The 21,923-nt window shown below is 37.3% G+C and overlaps 1 protein-coding gene across 2 annotated transcripts in view; it reads left to right on the top strand.

The window, feature by feature from the left end:
• DCC (DCC netrin 1 receptor) overlaps positions 1-21,923 on the top strand; it is a 1,210,743-nt gene that overhangs the window by 409,747 nt on the left and 779,073 nt on the right. For both annotated transcript variants that reach the window (XM_028837901.2, XM_028837898.2), the window contains exon 2: positions 3,032-3,352. In XM_028837901.2, the coding sequence (XP_028693734.2) occupies positions 3,032-3,352 (321 nt within the window). The remainder of the gene's footprint in view (positions 1-3,031; positions 3,353-21,923) is intronic.

Raw genomic sequence — 21,923 nt, 5'->3', positions numbered from 1 at the left:
AAAAATACAAAAATTAGCCAGGTTTGGTGGCATGTGCCGGTAATCCCAGTTACTCAGGATGCTGAGGCGGGAGAGTCACCTGAGGCAGAGGTTGCAGTGATCCAAGATTGCATCACTACACTCCAGCCTGGGAGACAGCCAGACTCCAACGCCCCAAAAAAAGAAAAAAAAAAAAAAAGAATTATTCAGAAAGAACCAATCAGGAAAGAACAGGCAAACAGGAACAGAAGTTCTCACTCTGGTCCCAGACTCCATTCAGAACCAGCAGCCCAGTTTTCAGGCTTTAGGCTGTTTTCAGCTTGAAGGTTGGGTTTCACTGGCGACCTACCCCTGTCTGCCTGTGAATTTGTCTGCCTCCTGCCACTGTCACTATCATGAACTGAAACTTAGAAAAGGAGACCAATAGAATCACATCTACTATTTCTCTATTAAACTTGATTCACCGGGATCCATCTCTTCTATAAAACTAATCACTAATGCAAGCTACTTAAAGCAGTGAGGTGCCTATATCCCAAAGCCATACATTCAAAATATAATTGTTATAAAGAGTACAAAAAGCTCAAATTGCCAGTGAACTGCAAGGGTAATTGTGTTAAAGAAAAGTTGATCTATGTACTCACAGCACTGAAAACTGTCATAACCTCCTTGTTTCAGACTAAGTGGATTGTTTATGTGTGATAATGGGCACATATGCTCATTAACATGCTGTCATAAACAGCTGTGTTAAATGTATTATGTGTTCTGTGACATAAATAAGGTGCTCAACGTGAGGTTGTGTTTAAAATATAGGCCCCAGGAAGAACAAAAAAGCAATAAATGCTTTCTAATATAGTTGCCTGGTCTTGAATTTCAAATTTATTTCTTCTTTATTAATGCTACTTGTATGGAAATTGTGGGTATTACTCTAGTGAAATATCTTGGCATTCAAGGACATTAGAACTTCTTTCTGCTGTCTCATCTTTAGTGTTTCTCAGGCCAGGTTTGCTAGCTTGTGATTCTTTTCTGGTAGAGGAAGAGATCATGTAGACATGGGAAAGGTATTTTCAGCAAAATCAGTCTGCATTGATTCAGCAAGCTTAGAGCAAGGCTCATTTGACAGATGCTCTCACCCAATCTTGTTTTGAAAGCCTCCACACTAGATATTGAACTTAGAGATCATCTAGTTCAACTTCTTAATTTTTGCAGATGAGGGAACTGAGTTTCTGAGGACTTAAAAGACCTTTCTGAGTCATGAATTTTGAAGTGACAAAGCCAAGACCTAAGGCTAGATATCCGGACACCCCATTCAACATACTTCCCACTAGAAGAACAGGATGTACTATAATTGGGTTGGCTATGCCAAAAGGATCTGTGGGGAGAAGGAGCTTATTTGAAAATAAAGACACCAGCCTGCTGTCATCTGGGATGTTCATCAATATCTACAGTAGAGTTATGTGCTCACCATTATTTTACAATTTATATTAATTCAAACTAAGTTCCAGATGCTTTCTGAGTTAGTGGCCAAGGTGAAAGGAATGAGTATATGACAGTGAATGACACAAGACATCATTTGGCAAAATAACAGACTTCAAACATAAGTTTTAGAAAAAATGAGTATGCAGGAATGAAGCAAATAAAACCAGGGAGAAACTGTGAGAAGCTGTTCTGCCTTCTCTTCACTGGAAAATAGGGTGTACAAAGATAGAAATAGTTTCTGTCCATCAGAAGAGTATGAGCTAATCCCTTATGAGAATATGGATTACCTGCAATTTAGATGCTTGCCTTTTAAATGACAGAAGAATGGAATGATTTTACGAAGTACAACTAAAAGTGTTCCCATTACAGAAAAATTAAGGAAGCTAATGAAGTCGAGGTTGCTATGCTGAAAAAAAAAAAAAAAAAAAAAAAAGAAGACTAAAACATAATTTAGGTGGTATTTTTTAAGAAATGAAATGCTGTTTCAAACAAATAAAGGGATCTTAAAGAAAATGGCCATCTCTTATGCATTTTCACACAAGGTGTTTCAGAAGAAAATGGGATTAAACATCAGCAAGAAAATTCAGTTAGACTCTTTAAATGATTAAATATTGAAAACAAGATACCAAGGGACATTGTAGAATCTCTAGCCTCTAAGATTGTGCAAAATGAAATTGAAAGTAATTTGACTTGAATGATTTAAGCATACACCTGTCTGAGCAAATGGTGGAGCCAATGACCTCCTGAAACCTTGTCAAGGTCTTTGACTCATCATGTGAGTATTCTGTCAAATGCTATGCTGCCAGCTTCGATAACAATATACTTTAACTAATTATACTTGCTCCCTCCCCTCAAGATTCTTAAATGACTTTCTCTTACCTCGTTGATTATTTATGTTCATTTATGTTTATGAAAAAATTTCAACTGTTATATTTATTTAGATTTCCAAGTCCATGAGAAACATTTGGATGAAAATTAAGACCCTTCAGGGATTTGTGATTTTAGGTAGTGACTTTATTGACTTGCTTCTGCCAGTGGGATTTACCTATTTTAAAACCCAGCTGAGCTTTGTCCTAAAGAACTTTACCCATGCTGTTCAGAGTTGACTTTTATTCTTACAGAACACTGTATCTGATTGGATATTTTAAAAGTTTCAATGGATGCCATAATCAGAATGCAGAGATAGAAATAGTCTCCCCCCAAATCTTAGCTACCACACTAATAACTATTGCTACTTTAAAATATCTAGTTTTATTTGGAAAATATTAGTTTTTTTCTGCTTAAATTTTCATGTACTGACTGATAGGTGGTAATAAGCATGCCAGAATTTATATGAATTTGCAATTTCTCATAGTATTAAATTTTGGAACCAATTGTTTTCTTAATTGCCATTACCTCGACTGGGTACTTTTTTACTTATTTAACATAATATCCTTGATTTTAGTTTTTATTTATTTTTGGACATTTTTCAAAGCCCTCAGCTTTTGTGAAAAGCTTTGTAAAGAAAAGAAAGGGAATCTAAGCCTGAGATTTATTTGAATACATGAACATATTTCCCTTTGCTCTCTTGTTCCAGGTTTTCAAATTAAAGCTTTCACAGCACTGCGCTTCCTCTCAGAACCTTCTGATGCCGTCACAATGCGGGGAGGAAATGTCCTCCTCGACTGCTCTGCAGAGTCTGACCGAGGAGTTCCAGTGATCAAGTGGAAGAAAGATGGCATCCATCTAGCCTTGGGAATGGACGAAAGGAAGCAGCAACTTTCAAATGGGTCTCTGTTGATACAAAACATACTTCATTCCAGACACCACAAGCCAGATGAGGGACTTTACCAATGTGAGGCATCTTTAGGAGATTCTGGCTCAATTATCAGTCGGACAGCAAAAGTTGCAGTAGCAGGTAAGTGGATTCTTCCTTCTCTTCCTCCTCCTCCTTCCTCTCTTCTTCTTATTCTTTTTTGGGGATAAGAAAATAATTTTTGTAGAAATAATGTACATTTTTTAAATGTTTTAAATTTTAAATTGACAAATAATTATATATTTTTATGAAGTACAATGTCATGTTTTGATGTATGTATCCATCGTGGAGTGATTATATCAAGCAAATTAACATATCTGTCACCACATACTTACCTCTTTTCTGTGGTGAGAGCATTTTAAGTCTACTCTTTTAGCAATTTTGATGTATACTACGTTGTGCAATAGATATTAAAAGCTTATTTCTTCTCTCTAACTGAAACCTTGTGCCCTTTGACAAACATATTTCCATTCCTTACCACGCCCCATCTTCCCAAGCCTTTGGTAACCATTCTGCTCTCTAGTTCTATGAGTCTATCTTTTTTATAATAGATTCTACCTGTAAGTGAGATCATGCAGTATTTTTCTTTCAGTGCCTGGCATCCCGTTTCCCTTAGCATAATATCCTGTCGGTTCATCTATGTTATCACAAATAACAGGATTTACTCTTTTTTAAGGCTGAATAGTATTCCATTGTATGTATGTATATATATTATCATACACACACACACACACATATATATATAAAATATTTTCTTTACCCATTCACCCATTCATGATTGATTCCACATCTTGGCTCTTGTGAATAATGCTGCAATTAACACGAAGTATAGATATCTCTTATACACCCTCATTTCAATTCCTTTGGATATATACCCATAAGTGGGATTGGTGTATCATATGGTAATTCTAATTCTAGTTTTTTGAGAAAGCTACATAACCATTTTTCATAATGGCTGTCTAATTTACATTTTCACCAACAATGCACACTTTTAAGAAAAAGGAAAGATGAAAAAAGATTCATGTTTATTCTCTCATGGTTTTGACGAACCTTTCTCCTTAAATTAGCTTAGAAAACAGTCATAGGACCTGAACTGGCTGCATAATGTTATGAGATTTTTTTTAAACAAAACTTTCAAGTTGACTTACTACTTATATCTAAGGGAGGACTTCTTAATAGAAAAATATTAGAAAAAAATAATTTTCTAATTCTACTTTACAGCTTCATTAAATGCGAAACTTTTGCAGAGTCAATTTTTTCGTTGTTGTGCCTTAAGAAGAGTAAATTTTATTTTAATTATAGTGGCATGGCCTACAACATATACATCTCAAGTGAGAAATAAAAATTGCTTCCAGTGCTTCCAAATTTCTTAATACTTGGTAACATGTTGGCTCAATAGCTGAGTAATAATATGAACAGTTTTTGTTTTCACCTGGATACACTGAAGTCATGTAGACCCTGAAAAAATGGTACTGACCATTCTGGAATCCATGATATTGCTATTTCTGCCCCACTCTTCTGGTTAGAAGGCAGCTCATAATTATTTCTGTTGGCCCCTGAAATGTTAGACCTGCAAAGAGAAGAATCAGTTTTTTCACTTGTTACTATAATGATTTCACCAAAACCTGGTGTTTTTTTTTTTTTTTTTAACTTTTGTATTGACCATAAAGCAAGGTAAGCAGATCCAACTTGAAATAAATTTAAGTTATGAATGGGTAAGCAGATTTGAAGGGCTGCTTTCAACGTAATCTTTAGTTCTCAGTAAAAACAAAATTGAATCATAGGCTGTTTAGTCATTTGTGGTAGGCTTTCTTTCCCAGGCCCTACTTAGTCTAGTCTCATCTTGGAAGACAGATCAGAATGATAACTCATTTTCATCAATAACAGGACAATTGGGCAGAACCACCACTCCCTCATGCACTCTCCTAGTGAGGGTTTGAGAAAGTTCAATCTGAAAGAGGTGATTTTGTCAGGCGGTGCTGTGAAGAATTACATCTCATAGAAATGTGGTTAATCCCCATATCTAGCTTCAAATTACTCTTCTGTAGCTTCTTTTCTCTACTAAGAACTCTGCAGACTGAATGTTTTGTCTCCCTAAAATGTGTATATTGAAATTCTAACCCCCAATGTGATCGTATTGGGAGGTGGAGACTTTGAGAGATAATTAGATCATGAGGGTGGAGTCCTCATGAATGTGATTAGTGCCCTTATAAAAGGAACCACAGAATACCCCTGCTCCTTTCACCATGTAAGGATGCAATGAGACATCTGTAATCTGCAACCCAGAAGAGGACCCTCATCAGAAACCAGTCATGCTGGCACCCTAATCTTAGGTTTCCAGCCTCCAGAACTTTGAAAAATCAATGTCTGTTGTTTACAGGCTACCCAGTACATGATACTTTGTGAAAGCCACCCAAACTGATGAAGGCAAAGTTTTCCATAGTCAGTTAAGCCAGATTTTACCTAAAGGTAGACTGGCTAGCCATTCTGCTTTTCTTTGGACTGACCTGATTTTTGCACTTGAAAGTCCTGTATCCTGGGAAGCCACTTGAGTGCCAGGTAAAACCAGGACAGTGGGTCACTCTACCTCGAGGTGTCCCTGGTCTGCTTTAGCAATGATAGACTGAGGTGCAGATGCAGAACACCCCCTCTACTCAGGAGACAGGCCAGGTGACATCCTGATCATGAAAATCAAGGCTATAAAGTAACTGGAACCTTGGAGTGATGGGTGTCTGAAATTTGATTGATGAGCATAAAGTGTAGAGAGAACTGAATGTTAATGTTAATTATGATTGATTAGGAGAAACAAGTGGAATAAATGCTGCAGATTTGGCAAAAGCAGCTTTCTCAGAATGCTCCAAATAAAGTGGAAAGGGGACAATTTGACTTTCAGTCACTAGAGAATTTCTGCCCTCATAAATCCCACCCATCAGTTGTCCACAAGGCGAAAGAAGGTCTACTGATTTGAATGAAGCAGGCTAGTATTTGATGCCTTATTACAAAAGGCAGTTGCCTATGCACTGTTAATGAAAATGGCCTTTCATTAACTGCATTCATGTTACGTTGCAGTTTCAGTCTTCGTGCAATCTACATTCACGTTCACATGTTCTGTCTTTCAGTAGTGAACTGAAGAACAATTCCTTCTCTGTGAGATATTAATATACAGTGGCTTGGTCTTTAGTATTCTGTACAAGGATAGGTGCATGGATTCAGTCACTGAGTTACAATCTCATATTAGATTGTATCATTTCAAAGCAATAAGGCTGTTCACAGCATTTTAAACCATGCTGTTTGGCAACACAGAATACATTAATGTTATGTCTGCTGAGGTTAAGATTGCCAAACCACTAGAATTCACAAGGGGCATATATCTTCCTAGTAATAAAGACCATGGACCTGATTTAATCTCATTTTTAAAGCATTAGCAGTCAAAAAACCAGTCACCACTAAATGGTAACAGTAGGCTTTGCTTGGGTAAAACAAAACAAAAAAAATGTTTTGTACTCTCAGGTGCTGTATAGAGCCCATATTAAATAATGTCCCTCTTCCATTTTTGCTTTCTCAAAGTGTCTTTTGATAAAAAGAAGTATAGCAAATTAAATCTGTCTTTAATCAGTCAGCATATTTTACACAATGATCTTGCCATGCACCATTCATCCTATTTTCTAGGAGCTTCTCAAGTGCTCTTTAAGACTTGAGTGCACACTTGGCTGGAGAGGGAAGGAGAGTAGGAAAGATAAACGAAGAAGTATCATTCCATCCAGCATTTTGTTAAAAATTGCAATGTAACAGGCTACTGACTATCAGTATTTCTACTCATTTTGAGTTCTATCAGTAAAGAATGCCTGGGCTATTAAATCTTCATTTGAAAGCAACTTCATCACACTGACTGAAATTTGGGAATTTTATTTTTATCCAATTAGCTCTAATCTAAAATGCTGCAGTGTTTCTGTGCCATGTATACTTCTATTTAGTCCTTTAGATTGAGAACAGCTGAAGAAGGGAAGCAGCACTGAACTTATCTATGATGCTTTCCTACCATCCTCTCTGCTATGTGTCTAGCAAAGTATGTCATGTTAATAGTAGACATTTGCCTTACCAATGAAGTCACGGGGCTTTATGCCATATAAAGAGAACTTTCCGCTGTTGCCATCCTCCTGTCTACCTCTCCTTCTCTTGTCTCCCTTCTATTTCTCCTCCTGCTTCACTGGATTTCTGCAGATTAAACTCACCCATATATGTGCATACATAAACATACTCTTGATAAACTGAGTTGGAATAATTTGCTTTATGTATCAATAGTATACAAATTAATTAACTATTGAAAACTTTGTGATTAGAAAATTGACTGTTTGGGAATATTCAAGTGCCACTTAAAAAGGAAAAAGCATGAGCATTTCTTCATTCCTTCCCTAACCTTTACCGTGAAAATGAACTTGCATCTGGCCAAGCACATCCTCCCTACTCTAGATGTTCCCAGATATCTGAGCCTCTGGATTTTCTTCTGTTCAGCAGACATAATAATAACCTACCTCCCAAGACTGTGGTAATTTTCAAACAACATGTAGGATGTAAAGCTCTAGTGCAGAGTAGATTCTTATTCAATGACAGCCGTAGTATAAAGAGACCTAACAATGATTATTATTGCGTTATTTTAATAAGTATTATTAGGAATGAACAACTTTCAATATTCCCATGTAATGATGCAAAATATGTTTTTTCAGGGTGATGAAAAATAGGCAACAAATCCTAAGACATACATATTGTAATCTTGGATCAGATATCTGCCTTTGCAATCTGTGAATACAAACTGGCAAGCCTGAATTGAGTTTTCAAAAAGTTAAATCTATGGAGATTTTTTGGCAAGCAGTGACCAAATCCCTTGGAATAAAGGATTCATTTTTGACCAGTGGATCTACTATTATGTTAATGTAATCAATACAGTTTGTACTGACCAGAGCAGGCGTTTGAGATTGAGCAACCTTGCAATCATTTCAGAAACAGGTGCAGGGCACTCCCCTCTACCTTTTTTAATGACTTTCCAACTGAAAAAGATTCACTGAAGCTGGTTCATGGGAGTTCACTTGGTCTCAACTTGGAGTTTAACACAACTGGTACCCTCCTGGGGATGAGGGATTAACTCCAATATGTAAGAAGACTAGATAACAACAGATTTCCTATGAATAAGCATAAACATCCCATTTTATTTTGTTTTTTAATACAACCATGACCACCTGTCCACCCATCCCCACACCTACCCGCCCACACAGCTCCTTGTCCACTGACTTGCCCTGCACGCTCTGAGGAGCACAGTTGGAGCCTAACTGGTACTTCTGTTTGCATTTATACTTCTGGGGATGGCGTAGGACAGGCTCCTCCAAGGGTAAAGCAATGCTGACTGCTGGATACATTATAGTGTATTAGTGTATTTGTGTCCAGGTAGATTTGTCTTTGTTAATTTTTGAACATTTATATCTTAGTATTAAAACCACTGACTTGCTTTTTATAGCAGTTTCTGCTTCAGAAAGTGAATCTGTATACAGTACCTGGTAATGCTCGGAAACAGTCTGTGAGATAAATACCCAAATTGACAGGTTAAGAACTTACTGGAAAAAGCTAAGAGCTCTATGGCCAGAGACTGGGACTTAGTCTAAATCCAGATGCACACTTATTCCCTTATCACTTTGCTTCTCAATCTAAGGACTATATTTCAGAACTCTGTAAACAATTTCTTATGTAATCAGTCATTTATTTTTAATCAATGAAATTCTCCACAATACAAATTAAAGAAGATAACAATAATGGTAATAATGATAATAATAATGAAAATCGATTTATCCATTTAGTGCCTTGAAAATGTCAACTCCTTTTGGGAAACACTATGATTTAGATGTTTTCTTCTAAGATGAGAAGATTTTGCTATCATAGCTATACATTCAATAGTGACACATGACAAATCTGTGTCAGAAAAACAGACAGCATATAATTTTTAAAATAAGCTCATAAATAATGGTCTTCTAGGAACACAATTTGGTGATCTTTTATCTTTCTATGTGGTTTTACAATTCAGGCCAAGTTTCCATATTTTTTTTCCTGCTTCTTAAAAATCAAGAAAATAAAAGGCCAACTAAATTGCATTTACTTGAGTTATTATTTCATTCAGGGACATATTTTTTCTTTCCTATTACAATAGATGTTCAAGATGCAAATTGTCACACTCCGCTTTTAAATAACACCGGCATTATAATTAAAATTCCCCTGTGTTTTAAAAAAATAATTAGTTACTTGAGGAGTTGTTTCAGTGAATTCTTTTCTAGAATGCCTCCCATTTAAATGAGTTATGAAATAATTAGTGAAAGTATATTATGGTTAGAGAAGCTAGAATGAAGCATTTTGTGAAATGATAACCTGACCTTTATGTTCTTACTTAAAAGAAGCTGAAAAAAACCTTAACTGAAGAGAAGGAAGAATAAACCACATTGCCTCAGGTCACTCAAATGTTATATAAAGGAAACAGCAAGAAAAATGTTCATATTCCTTCTCTCTACAGGAGCAAATATAAGAATTTTGCCTAGAAGGTCAACTTCATCCTGTGTAGCAGTTTGGAAAATGTATCCCAGGGCCCTTGAATACGCTCAGAATTCTATTTGGGAAGGTTCGGTTACAGCGCAGAGATTTCCATTTTACATTTATAGAGATATTATTTATTTTCAAATAATAAGCAGAAAATTAAATTGCTCTGACTCCATAATTCTTAATGACTTAATGATCTTCATTTAGCTAAATGTTCCTATTGTTTTGTAGTTAAAGCATGAGAGAAAGAAAAAATAAGAAGTAAATGTGGTCTTATAAGTAACTGCTGTATGTTTACTAATCTTATCATTTTTCTTTAATTTTATTGCTAAATCAAACTGAGATACAGTCATCACTAATATTTCCCCAATGCCTATTCCATCACACAGCCCCCACACCCTCAACTTAAATAATTGCATTTTAGAGAGTAAGGTTTTAGTTGCCTTCTTCCTAAGTCAATTAACTTTGCAATAAAATTAAAATAGAAATATAATCCTGAAAAATATGCAGAGTGAAAAGACATCTTCTACATTATAAAATTTACAATAGAGAACTTGACAAGGCTTTTTATAGTAGAAACATCAACAAAATAACCTAAAAAAAATTCCAACCTTTCATTTCCTTTTCTTTGTTATGAATTCTAATTCATGTGACAATAGAAATAGCTAATTATTCATTCTAAATTTAATCAGTATCTTAAGAGCTCTGTTCTTTTATTCAACTCTTAAGCTATCTACAGTTTGATTTTTGCTGGTACTGTAATGAAAATGCACGAGAAACATCTAACACAACTCAGTAACCAAAAACTCTTTTGAATTTTAGAAAACGTTTTTGGAATATAAAAATTCAAGTTTCTTGAAAAATGTCAAGATAAAAAAGATTCAAATCATAGTAATGTGAGAGAAAATAATGTAATATCTTTTCCTTTACATCACAAGGAAAATATATTACACTATTAACCTTGCTAATCTGTTTAACAAAACACAGATTTACAAGAAAAAAGCATAACAAATTTATTTAAACAAAGTTATACACAAGTAACTTGCAGAAATGAAGACCCAAAGACCTAGGGAAAGCTTCATATTTTTATGCTAAGTCTTACAAGAGAAGTGGAGAATTGTGGAAAAACATGATTGGACAGAGAGCATAGATAAATGGAAATAAATTGGGGGGAACCGAGTAAGGTCTGGTTGTTCAAACAATTGTCTGCATCTCTGTAGGATATTCCTTCCTGTATTAGTGTGTTCTCACACTGCTATAAAGAACTGCCCAAGACTGGGTAGTTTATAAAGGAAAGAGGTTTAATTGACTCACAGTTCTGCAGGGCAGGGAAGCCTCAGAAAACTTACAATCATGGTGGAAAGGGAAGCGAACTTGTCCTTCTTCACATGACAGCAGGAAGGAGAAGAATGAGAGAAGTGCAGAGTGAAGAGGGGGAAAGCCACTCACAAAACCATCAGATCTCATGAGAACTTAGTATCATGGAACAGCATGGGGGAATGACCCCCATGGTTCAGTCACCTCCCATGAGGTCCCTCCCACAACATGTGGGGATTACAATTTGGGTTACAATTCAAGATGAGATTTGGGTGGGGACACGGAACCAGACCATATCACTTCCCCTGGCTATGGGGCAGGACTCCTCTCACATGAGAGTTTCTGTTATGGATAGCTCTCACATAGAAAGGTGGGAGATAGTCAGAGAGTGACCTCCAAACTACCACATTTTGGTGTAGCATGTCCTGCATCCTATCATTAAGTAGAATAATTGTAGCATTACATTAGATAGCACAGTTGTACAATTCCGATGAAATAATGATGGATAATAACTTTAAGAACCTATTTCTGGTACTGATTTTTTTCCTATTATATTTTTATGTGTATGGTAAAATATATTATTTAAACTCAATAATTGTATACAAAAATACTTGAGTTAAGATATTAATATTAGATACAAAGTTTTTCTACAAAGTAAAGAGACATTATAACCTAGAATGTGTCCTGGAAGCCAAGTAAATTAATTAGAGGAAATAATGGAAAATCTCAGTGTATGGTACCTCAACCTTCTTAAACTTGTACTGTCATAAGCAGTATATATAGATGAAAGTAATGAATACAGTTAGTAAACACAATTACTTATCTCCCTGTAAAAAGTTATTGTTAACAGTCTTTATATTTATAATATATTTCTATATACCCTATAATAAGCAGTCTAATACATTGGTCATTATATTAGTCCGTTTTCATATTGCTGATAAAGACATACCACAGACTGGGAAGAAAAAGAGGTTTAAAACAGTTCTACATAGCTGGGGAGGCCTCACAATCATGGCGGAAGGAGGAGCAAGTCACATCTTACACGGATGGTGTCAGGCAAAGAGAGAGCTTGTGCAGGGTAACTCCCCTTTTTAAAACTATCAGATCTTGTGAGAGTTATTCACTATCATGGGAACAGTATGGGAAAGACCTGCCTTCATGATTCAATTACCTCCCACAGGGTCCCTCCCACAACACATGGGAATTCTAGACGAGATTTGGGTTAGGACACAGTCAAATCATGTCAGTCATTACACATATCACTGCTAAATTTGCCTATTATTTGGTAGACGTAAGAGTTAGAATAAATCAGAAAGGGCCATTTGGATTCATGAATGAGTGACATATTTTTGACCTAACAAATAAGTTGTTTTGGACCTTGAATCACGAAGTTAACATAAAACAATAATAATAAAACAACAATGATAAATATTTTTGATAGAAATTCAATAACGAGAGTAGGTCCCAAATTTCCAAATTTATCTCTTCATTCTATGTTATACTGGGAATGAACAAACACACACACACGTGCACACACACACACACACCTGTGACTCTTAGTGATCTAGCCCAGAGTACTTTGGAAGTTTCCTGTTAAAAGACAGAGCCTTAGCCTCAAAGGTCAAAGCACTTCTGTTGAAAAGCCTTGTTTGAAAACACAGCAACTGAGGAGCAGCTCTTAGGTACACAGAATTTATCACAGGTTCTTAACTAGCGCTTATTGTGAAATGTAACTCAGGTATCTCTAATTGGACCAGATGGAGCTATGGGGTTCTAATTTCTGGAGGGGAGTTAAGCCTCAAAGTTTGGTTTCTCAGAGTAGCATGTCTACCTTCAGAATCCCAATGAGCATGTGTCAGAGAAAAGTTACATTTAAATAGTTTGATAGGCTGGATATGGTGGCTCACGCCTGTAATCCCAACATTTGGGAGGCTGAGGTGGCAGGATTGCTTGAGCTCAGGAATTCAAGATCAGCGTGGGCAACATAGTGAGACCCCTGTCTCTACAAAAAAGTAAAAAATTACCTGGCTGTGGTGGTGCATGGCTGTAGTCCCAGCTACTTGGGAGGCTGAGGCAGAAGGATCACTTGAGCCTAGGAGGTTAAGACTGATGTAAGATGTGAGTGTGCCACTGCACTGCAGCCTGAGTGACAGAGTGAGACCCTATATCAAAAAAAAAAAAAATTTTTTTTTAAACAAAAATTTAAGAAAGTACTTCGATAGGTCTCAGTATATCTGGGACTGGGAGTGGCAGCTCATGCCTGTAATCCCAACACTTTGGGAGGCTGAAGCAGGAGGATCACTTAAAGACAGGAGTTTGAGACCAGTCTGAGCAACATAGCAAGGTCCTGTTTCTACATAAGATTTAAAAATTAGCCAGGTATGGTAGTACATGCCTGCAGTCCTAGCTACTTAGGAGGTTGAAGTGGGAGGTTGCTTGAGCCCAGGAGTTCGAGGCTGCAATGATTTATGATTGCACCACTACACTCCAGCCTGGGCAACACAGCGAGATCACAACTTTAAAAAAAGATAGTTATATATGTGGGATATAGTTTGTGTGAGAGGATCTGTATTCTATCGCATCTGCATATTTCCCATGATGATCTCTAAAGGAATGAATGTACACTCTTTATATCCACTATTTATATTAACTCAGGTTACCCAGAGATATTTAAAGATAAACACAGTACATAGACACATTCACACACCTTTCCATTTAGATGGCTCTTCCTAGATAAGCCTCTGTGTCTTCAGTCTACTGATGAACACCACGGTCATAAAATCTGCTTGTTGATTTATAATCCTTGTTTTTTTAATACACATTTTTAAAAGCTGCTTTAAAAAATCAGTTTCATTGTAACCCTGAGGCTTTACCACCCTTAAAACAGGCTGCTCATCAGGTTCATTTACTAAGATTTTACCTGGAACACTTCACCAACTAGAAGCCTATTTAAGAAAGTGTGTTAAAGATTAATAAAGCCTATATAGCTTCAACATTAAATTTCAGTGCTGGTTGGTTTTATTGAGTTGGACTTTTGTGGTCCCTTTTGCCAAGGAATTCATCTCCAAAGGCTGAAACATGACATAAAAAATAATTAGCATTTTTATGACGCAGAAGGCACAGGTTCCAGGAGCATCCTTTGGGTCCCATAGTGCATTGGGCATTCCATGAGCCAAACTTGTGGCTATTTTTCTGAAGTTCTTTACAGTTATGTCCCAGTCCAGGAGTGGCCAGGTTTGAAATATGTAATTGCAGATAAAATAAATGTTCTCTTCCACCTCAGTATACACATTGTGAGTATCTGGGATTTGTTTATTTGTTTTTATTGGAAAATAGTTTATATACCATAACATTTACCCTTTAAAAGTATATAATCCAGTCACTATTAGAATATTCATAAAATTGTGCAACCATCACCACTATCTAATTCCATAGCATTTTCATCACTCCTATTTCCCCTTCTCCTCCTGCTCTGGAAAACACCTACTTTCTGTCTTTGCTATTTAACATAAATGAGATTATCTGATTATCCTGTGGCTTGTTTTTTCACTTAATGATATATCTTGGATATCTTTCTATATTTGTTCTTACATATCAGTCTCATGCTTTTTAATTCCTGCAGAATATTTCACGGTTTATGATTCATATATTGAAAGCTATTCTATTTGTTCCCAAATTTTTGCTTTTGCTAATAATATATGAATGAATATTCTTGTATTTAGTAAATGCTCTTCTGTACATACCTTTGACACGTCTTCTTCTTACCTAGTGATGTAATCACTTAATCAAAGGGTATGAACATTTTGATAGAAACTGGTATATTCAAGAGCATTTTATTAGCCTGGACCTAAACATTGTAAGCCAGGATTTGTTTTACTGCTGTTGACTGAGCAAATAGAGCTGGCTTCTTCTTAACTTATAAGTATCATTGAAGCCTACTTCCTACTCTGATAAGAGTAGTGATGAGTTGACACTGTTAATGAACAGCCATAGGCATTTGCCAGAGAGAACCTTATACATGGAAACCTGGAGGAATGCATCTCATCCATGTCCTGGGTTTTTGACTATGGTTTAGACATTCATGCCCTCCAACCACATGTTGAAATTTGGTCCACATGTTGAAGATGGGGCCTAATGGGAGGTGTTTGTGTTATGACAGTGGATTTCTGTCATAATAAATGAGCTCTTGCTTTATTAGTTGCCAGGAGAGCTGGTTGTTAAAAAGAGCCTGGTGTCTCCTCCCTCTTGCTTCCTCTGTTATCATGTGATCTCTGTACATGCTGGCTTCCCTTCACCTTCTGCCGCAAATGGAAGCAGCTTGAGGCCCTTATCAGAAGTAGATGTTGGCACCATGTTTCTTGCACAGCTTTCAAAACCGTAAGCCAAGTGAACGTTTTTTCTTTATACGTTATCCAACCTCAGATATTCCTTTATAGTAATACAAATAGTCTAAGACAATTCTCCATGTATGGATTTGTGTCTCTTCTGCTGTCTGTAAAAAGAAGTTTCTAGTAGATATCACTCCATGAACTATCCCGGGGTTCCTCTCACGTCCAAAACAAAAATGTTTCAGGCTCTGTATATAATGTCAGATGCCATTGAGTCACATCAGCATACCATAGAAGAATGATAACTCTTTCCAGTGGCCTAAATGTCTTTTAGGATCTTAGTCCTGCCTGTACCTGTAGCCTCTTTATTTTTTTATTTTTTTATTTTTTTGAGTTGGAGTCTTGCTCATGTTGCCCAGGCTGGAGTGCAGTGGTGTGATCTCAGCTCACTACAACCTCTGCCTTCTGGGTTCAAACCAAGCGATTCTCCTGCCTCGGCCACCCGAGTAGCTAGGATTACAGGCATGTGCTACTACACGTGGCTAATTTTTTTTTTTTTTTTTTTTTTTGTATTTTTAGTAGAGACTAAAAGGGTCACCATGTTGGCCAGGCTGGTTTTGAGCTCCTGACCTCAAGTGATCCTCCTGCCTTGGTCTCCCAAAGTGCTAGGATTACAGGCATAAGCCACTGCACCCAGACTCTAGCTTCCTTTGTAACCAAATCCATACTGATTTCTTCATGTTTTACAGCGGTTTGATAAATGTGCATTCTGGTGCCATGGCTTTGCACCCTTTATTCTATATGCCTTATTCTCTCATACATCATGCTAGCTCTTGCCTTTTTTTTTCCTCAGACTCAGTTCTTGCAACCCACCTTCAGGAATCTTTAATTGGCCCCCTAGACTAGGTGAGGCTCCATCTTCTTTGTGCCCACCATAATCTATCCTTCCCTCTGTCATCGCATGGAGCATATTACACTGTGTCCTTACAAGACTCCTAGACAAACACGACTCCTCCCCTGGCCAAAGATCTCATAAAGACACAGACCGTGTTACATTTGTCTTAGCTTCCCTAGGCAGTGAGACTCCACAGAACCTTGTTAGTTGTATGGGGTAACACCGTGGTTAGAGGCACAGGCTTCAGGGTCAGTCAGCCTCAGAATCTATCTCTTGGCCATTCACTAGTTCTGTAAAGTTGGGACAACTGTGGAAATATTCTGGGCCTAGTTTTTTCATGTATTAAATACAGCTATGAGATAGTGTCTACCTTCTAAGGTTATTATGAAGATTACCAAATAATGCTGAACAGAGGACCTAAAACATAGTGAAGCAGGACATTTCCCTGACCCCTTCATGGGACTTGCAACAGGGATGCTTGCTTTCCTCAGCCCACCGCTCTCAACTCCTTGTGGAGGGAGCGCACAAGTGAACAAGTCAGGAACTGGAATGCACAAGGGCTGGAACCAGCTGGCCATTGTGGTGCCAACAGGATCAAACTCCAATCACTCAGACCTGCTGCACACCCTTCACAGGAGGGAGTGCACAGGCGAGCAGGTACAGGAGCCAGAGCAAACACTTTTGGGTGCCAGCAGGACCGAACTCTGTGCAGGCCCCATGGCAGCATCCAGGTGGGGTGCCTGCCATTCCCGAAGCCCCAGAGGGCATGTTACAGTGCTTTTAGCTCTGCCATCTGCAGACAGCTTAAGTGTTAACAGCTCAGTGGGTCCATGGCTACCCTCCGCCAACAAGGGCAAAGAGCCAGTGTGACAGCCTTCTGTATCCGCACTCATGGCTCCCAAACTCTTGTCCAGCATGCAGGAGAAAAGAGGTTGCATGAATGAATTGAAGGATAGTAAACGTGGGGGATTTTATTGCCTATGAAAGTGGCTCTCAGTGGGAAGAGAAGCTGAAAAGGGTACAGTGCAGGGGAAGGGTAGGAATCTTCCCTTGAAGTCTGGCTGTCTCTGGCTGGATTCTTTTTTGAAGTTATGCCATCAAACTGTTCCTCTGAAGTCAAGCCACTTCTCTCCAATCATCCGGCTGCTTCTCCCCTCTACTGGCTGAGTCTGGGGTCTTCATAGGCACATGATGAGACAGGGTGGGGCCATGAGTGGTTTAGGAAAAGGCAACATTTGAGCAGGAAAACAGGGATGTAAGTTCCCATTTTAGGTCGTGATTTCAGGCTTTTCAGCTTGAGGGTGAGATTTTGTCAGGGACCCTCCCTCTTCTGCCTAGAATTTCTCTGTTCCCTGTCCCCATCAATAGTAAAAGCTCAATAAGTGAGGCTTTATGAAAAACAGAAAATAAGGGTAGTATTAAAGATTCCCTAGGTACCTTGCAGCAAATAGGAAGGGAGAAGCCCCATGAAGAAGCCTTTTTCTATGTGGGGACACATATTCTGTGTCTTTGCTGCTCTATGAGTATTGGCCTGTTTCCCATGCAGAGGTTTGTTCTTCCCCATCTAGGTGGACTCTATGCAAACATATGAGATTATATTTGTCTTTTTAAAGTTCTTAGCACCAATATGGTAAGATCAATACTTCTGCCTGAAGTAAACAGGATCAATAAAATAATGACTGGGCTAGAAAATAGTTGGATAATACTCAGGGTTCATGATTTTAATATTTGATGATATTGAAGCACATCTCTTTAAGCTCACTTAGCAAAAGTCAGAAGTAAAGTTTGTCATGGCTTTGAAGAACTTTCTGTGGGTCAGCAAACCTTGGGACAATTTCATTATATTCTGGTAAGGCATGTAAACTACCTATTGGCTCGCTACCCCAGGCAGCCTTTAATATATCATGAAAGAAAATGGTTATTACAGATATAAAAATGATGGGGTTAAGAGACTCACGCTTATGATGACTTGAATTAACAACTATGTTTTCATACAAATCTTCTTTATTTATAACTGACTTAGAAAATTATCCCTCATTTTATGCTTGTTGGTTTCTTATGTTCAAAAACTGCAAGCAGTTACTCTATTTTGCCCGAAGGTCTAAATTTGTTTCTTCCAACACTAAGCCATTTTTCCCAAGTCTTATTTTTCCCTTGAATTTGTGTAAATACCTGTAGTACAAATGTTTCACTTTAAAAAAGGGCTTTTTAAAAGCCGTTTTTCTAGGAAATATTTTAATAATCAGCATTATTTATGTTGCCTGTGTAGTTATGTAAATAATTTCAGCCTTTCCTCCACAAAACTCTTATAACTTAACATGCCTTCAGAAAATGTGAATAAGATTACCAGATAATGCCTCCCCAATAAGCATGTCAGTACTTTGGAAAGAAAATGTGAGTGCTGAGTTGAGAATGTGTGTTAGGCACAATGACAATAACAAGGAGGTTTACAAGTGAAATAGCGTTACAATTGGCACCACAGTTTGGAGGAGGAAAGCAATTTGGTGAAGTGAAAGATGTTAAATGTTTTAATTTTCTTCCATGCCAGTAAAATCTTGTAAAACAAGGTGACATACTAAATTTTCTATACTACAGTCGCTCCAAGAGCCTGTCAGCATTTTCATTATAAACTCTATTTTCAGAGCTTTATAACTCAGCTTTAAGAATTCACTCTGGCTTGACATTTAGAGTGTAAGGTCTTACCTGGGGAACATGTGTTTCATATGTTTTAAAAATTATGAGTTTATCCATTTTTCAGTTTATAATGAGTAACTTTTTCACACTTTTTCACTTGTCTGCTGTGCCTCAGAAATTGGAAGGAGAAGGCTTACATATGGTAGATCGCCAATGGGGGAAGAATCTACAGATGAGGTCAACACAGGTCAGGGCTGCTGATTTTCATTACTGAAACTCACAAAGAGTTTCTGTAGAAAGCAAAGAGCTCTGCTACGCTGCCCTCAACATTTCAGACTAGACTTTGTGCTATCCCAGGGGTATACTATACCATGACAAGACCCTGATGGATTGCAGAATTCTTAGTCCCCAGTCTGCTTATTTCAATATTTGTATTATGTTGTGGCTGGCATAAGACCTTTTTCTAAAGCGTCACAACATTCACTCTAATCTTACTTGTTTGTTGTTAAGTCTTCTTTGCATGTGTTTCTGTGTGTGTGTGTGTGTGTGCATGTGGTTTATTTTCCACCTTTCTATCATTATTTAGCATAGGGAGGTTTTCAGTCAATATTATTCATTAATACAGCTACCCTCTTTACACCTTGAATATCTACAGTTAAATCTCCTGAAGAATTAGTTTTTAGAAAGTTAGAATCAGAAAAGAGTGAGGGAGAAATAAACAAAGAAGCAACAGAAGAGAAAAATATCTGTGGCCATTTGGTATCAGACCTTAAAATGTCTTGAGGCCTGGGTAACTACTATGGCTTCCCAAAAGGATCATATATGGGTTATCTAGGAAAAAAATGGAATTCCCTCAATAAAAGGTATGGTAGCAAGTCTTCAGTTCTAGGTTATTTCAGGAGAATCCTAGAAAATCATCACTTCCTGATATGTATTGAGAATTATTTCACTCCTACTTAATTGCATTGTATTTTTACATGGCTGACAAATTATCTTCCAAAGTGGATGTACCATTTTGCATTTCCACTAGCAATTAATGACAGTTCATTGCTCCACATAATTTTCATCATTTGATGTCAGTGTTCTGGCTCTTGGTCATTCTAATAGATGCATGGTAGTATTTCACTGTTATTTTAATTTGTCACTTTCTAATGACATATGATATGGAGTATCTTTTCATGTGCTTATTTGCCACCTGTATGTCTTCTTTGGTCAGATATCTGTGCAGGTCTTTTACCCATTTTAAAATTGAATTATTCATTTTTTTCTGAGTGTTAAGAATTTTTGTATATTTTGTTTGACAGTCCTTTATCAGATATGTCTTCTGTAAATATTTTCTTCTATTCTGGAGCTTGTGTCTTCAGTATCTTGATGGTATCCTTCTTGGAGGTGACGTTTTTAATTTTAATGCAATTCAGTCTATCAATTATTTCTTTCGAGGATCGTGCCTTTACACATTATTGTATCTCAAAAGTTGTCTAAAAGCCATCTCTATACCCAAGATCATTTAGACTTTCTTCTATGTTTTCTTCCAGGAATTTTATAGTTTCATATTTTACATTTACATCTGTCATTCATTTTGAGTTAAGTTTGTGAAATATGTAAGGTCTGTGTCTAGATTCTTTATTTTTCTTTTGCATGCTGATGTCCAGTTGTTTCAGCACCATTTGCTGAAAAAAAACTGTCTTTCACCATAATACAGTCTTTTTTCCTTTATCAATAACCAGTTGGCTATATTTTCAAAACATTTTTAATGTGTTTGTTTCCATGTCTATTAACACCATCCAAACAGAAACTGCCATAATCTCTTGCCTGCTTCTCTTAAAACGGTCTATTAATTGGTTTACAATATATTTCATACACAGAGACCAGTTGTGTTTTAAACCATTTGAAGTTGGTGAATGATTTTCCACTGCTTTTAGGATCAAATATAAACCTTTCATGAAATTTAAAGCCCTATGTAATCTAGCTTCCTCCTGCCATCCCTTCTCTCTCTTTTCCTCTCCTTCCTCCCCAACCAACTTCATTTCTGCCAATTTCTTCATAATGCTCCAGCCATATTTTTTTTCACTTCCTTGAGCATGTCTCACTTCCTCCCACATCAAGTCTTGGACTATGGAGTAATTTCGTGGCGATCCTAAACACAGCTGCCCTTGGTTTAGCTCATTGTCATATTCATTCTTTAGAGCTGTTTTGCTGTTTCTTTCTCTGAGCTATCTGTTGAGTGTTTAGGTATCACTGCTAAGTACTACCACATACCATGCCCTCAATGTCCTTCGTAACAATTGCCAATTATAATTTCATTATTATTTGTTTAGCACATGCCTTCCTCACTAGAGTGAAGGCTTCCTGAAAGCAGTCGGAATCGTAGCTGTCATCTTTGCTGTTGTATTCACAGTGGGCACAGTATTACAGTGTCTGAGTGTCCTACCAGGGTCATGGGCAGTGACTGAACTGGAATCATCAGAAATGCAGAGCCAAGGAGCTGAGGGTTAAGCTCATGATTACTGGAGCCCAGGACTTCTCTGTTCATCTAGGAGTGAAGTAATCCAATGAAAAGTCAAAAGACTTTAGTTATCAGTGTACAGGGACAGCCTAGAGAGCAAGCACTTGGTGAGTCATGGAATCTTGGACTTAGAAAAGATAAAAGTCTGCATGTAGAAGTCAGGACTTTTAATAGTGATCTCACATTCAGAGTATTAAATGATTCAGGGTTCATCTTCCTTACCCATCCTTCAAGGCACATGGTCTAGAGATCATTCCATTTTCTATACATGGTTCCTGACATGCTGAGGAAGATGGGACAATGTTCTTAGTCCCTCCTTCCCACTGGGCCTCCACAGGGGAAAATTAGTGGCATTCATTTTTTTTACATTTTAAAGAAATAATCTGGTTTTCTTTCCAGAAAGCAGTTTTCAGATGCTCT

The sequence above is a fragment of the Macaca mulatta genome, chromosome 18 (genome assembly GCF_049350105.2).
Source record: "Macaca mulatta isolate MMU2019108-1 chromosome 18, T2T-MMU8v2.0, whole genome shotgun sequence".
Taxonomy (NCBI): domain Eukaryota; kingdom Metazoa; phylum Chordata; class Mammalia; order Primates; family Cercopithecidae; genus Macaca; species Macaca mulatta.
The sequence above is the reverse complement of the archived record's forward strand: the minus strand, read 5'-3'. Positions and strand labels throughout refer to the sequence as shown.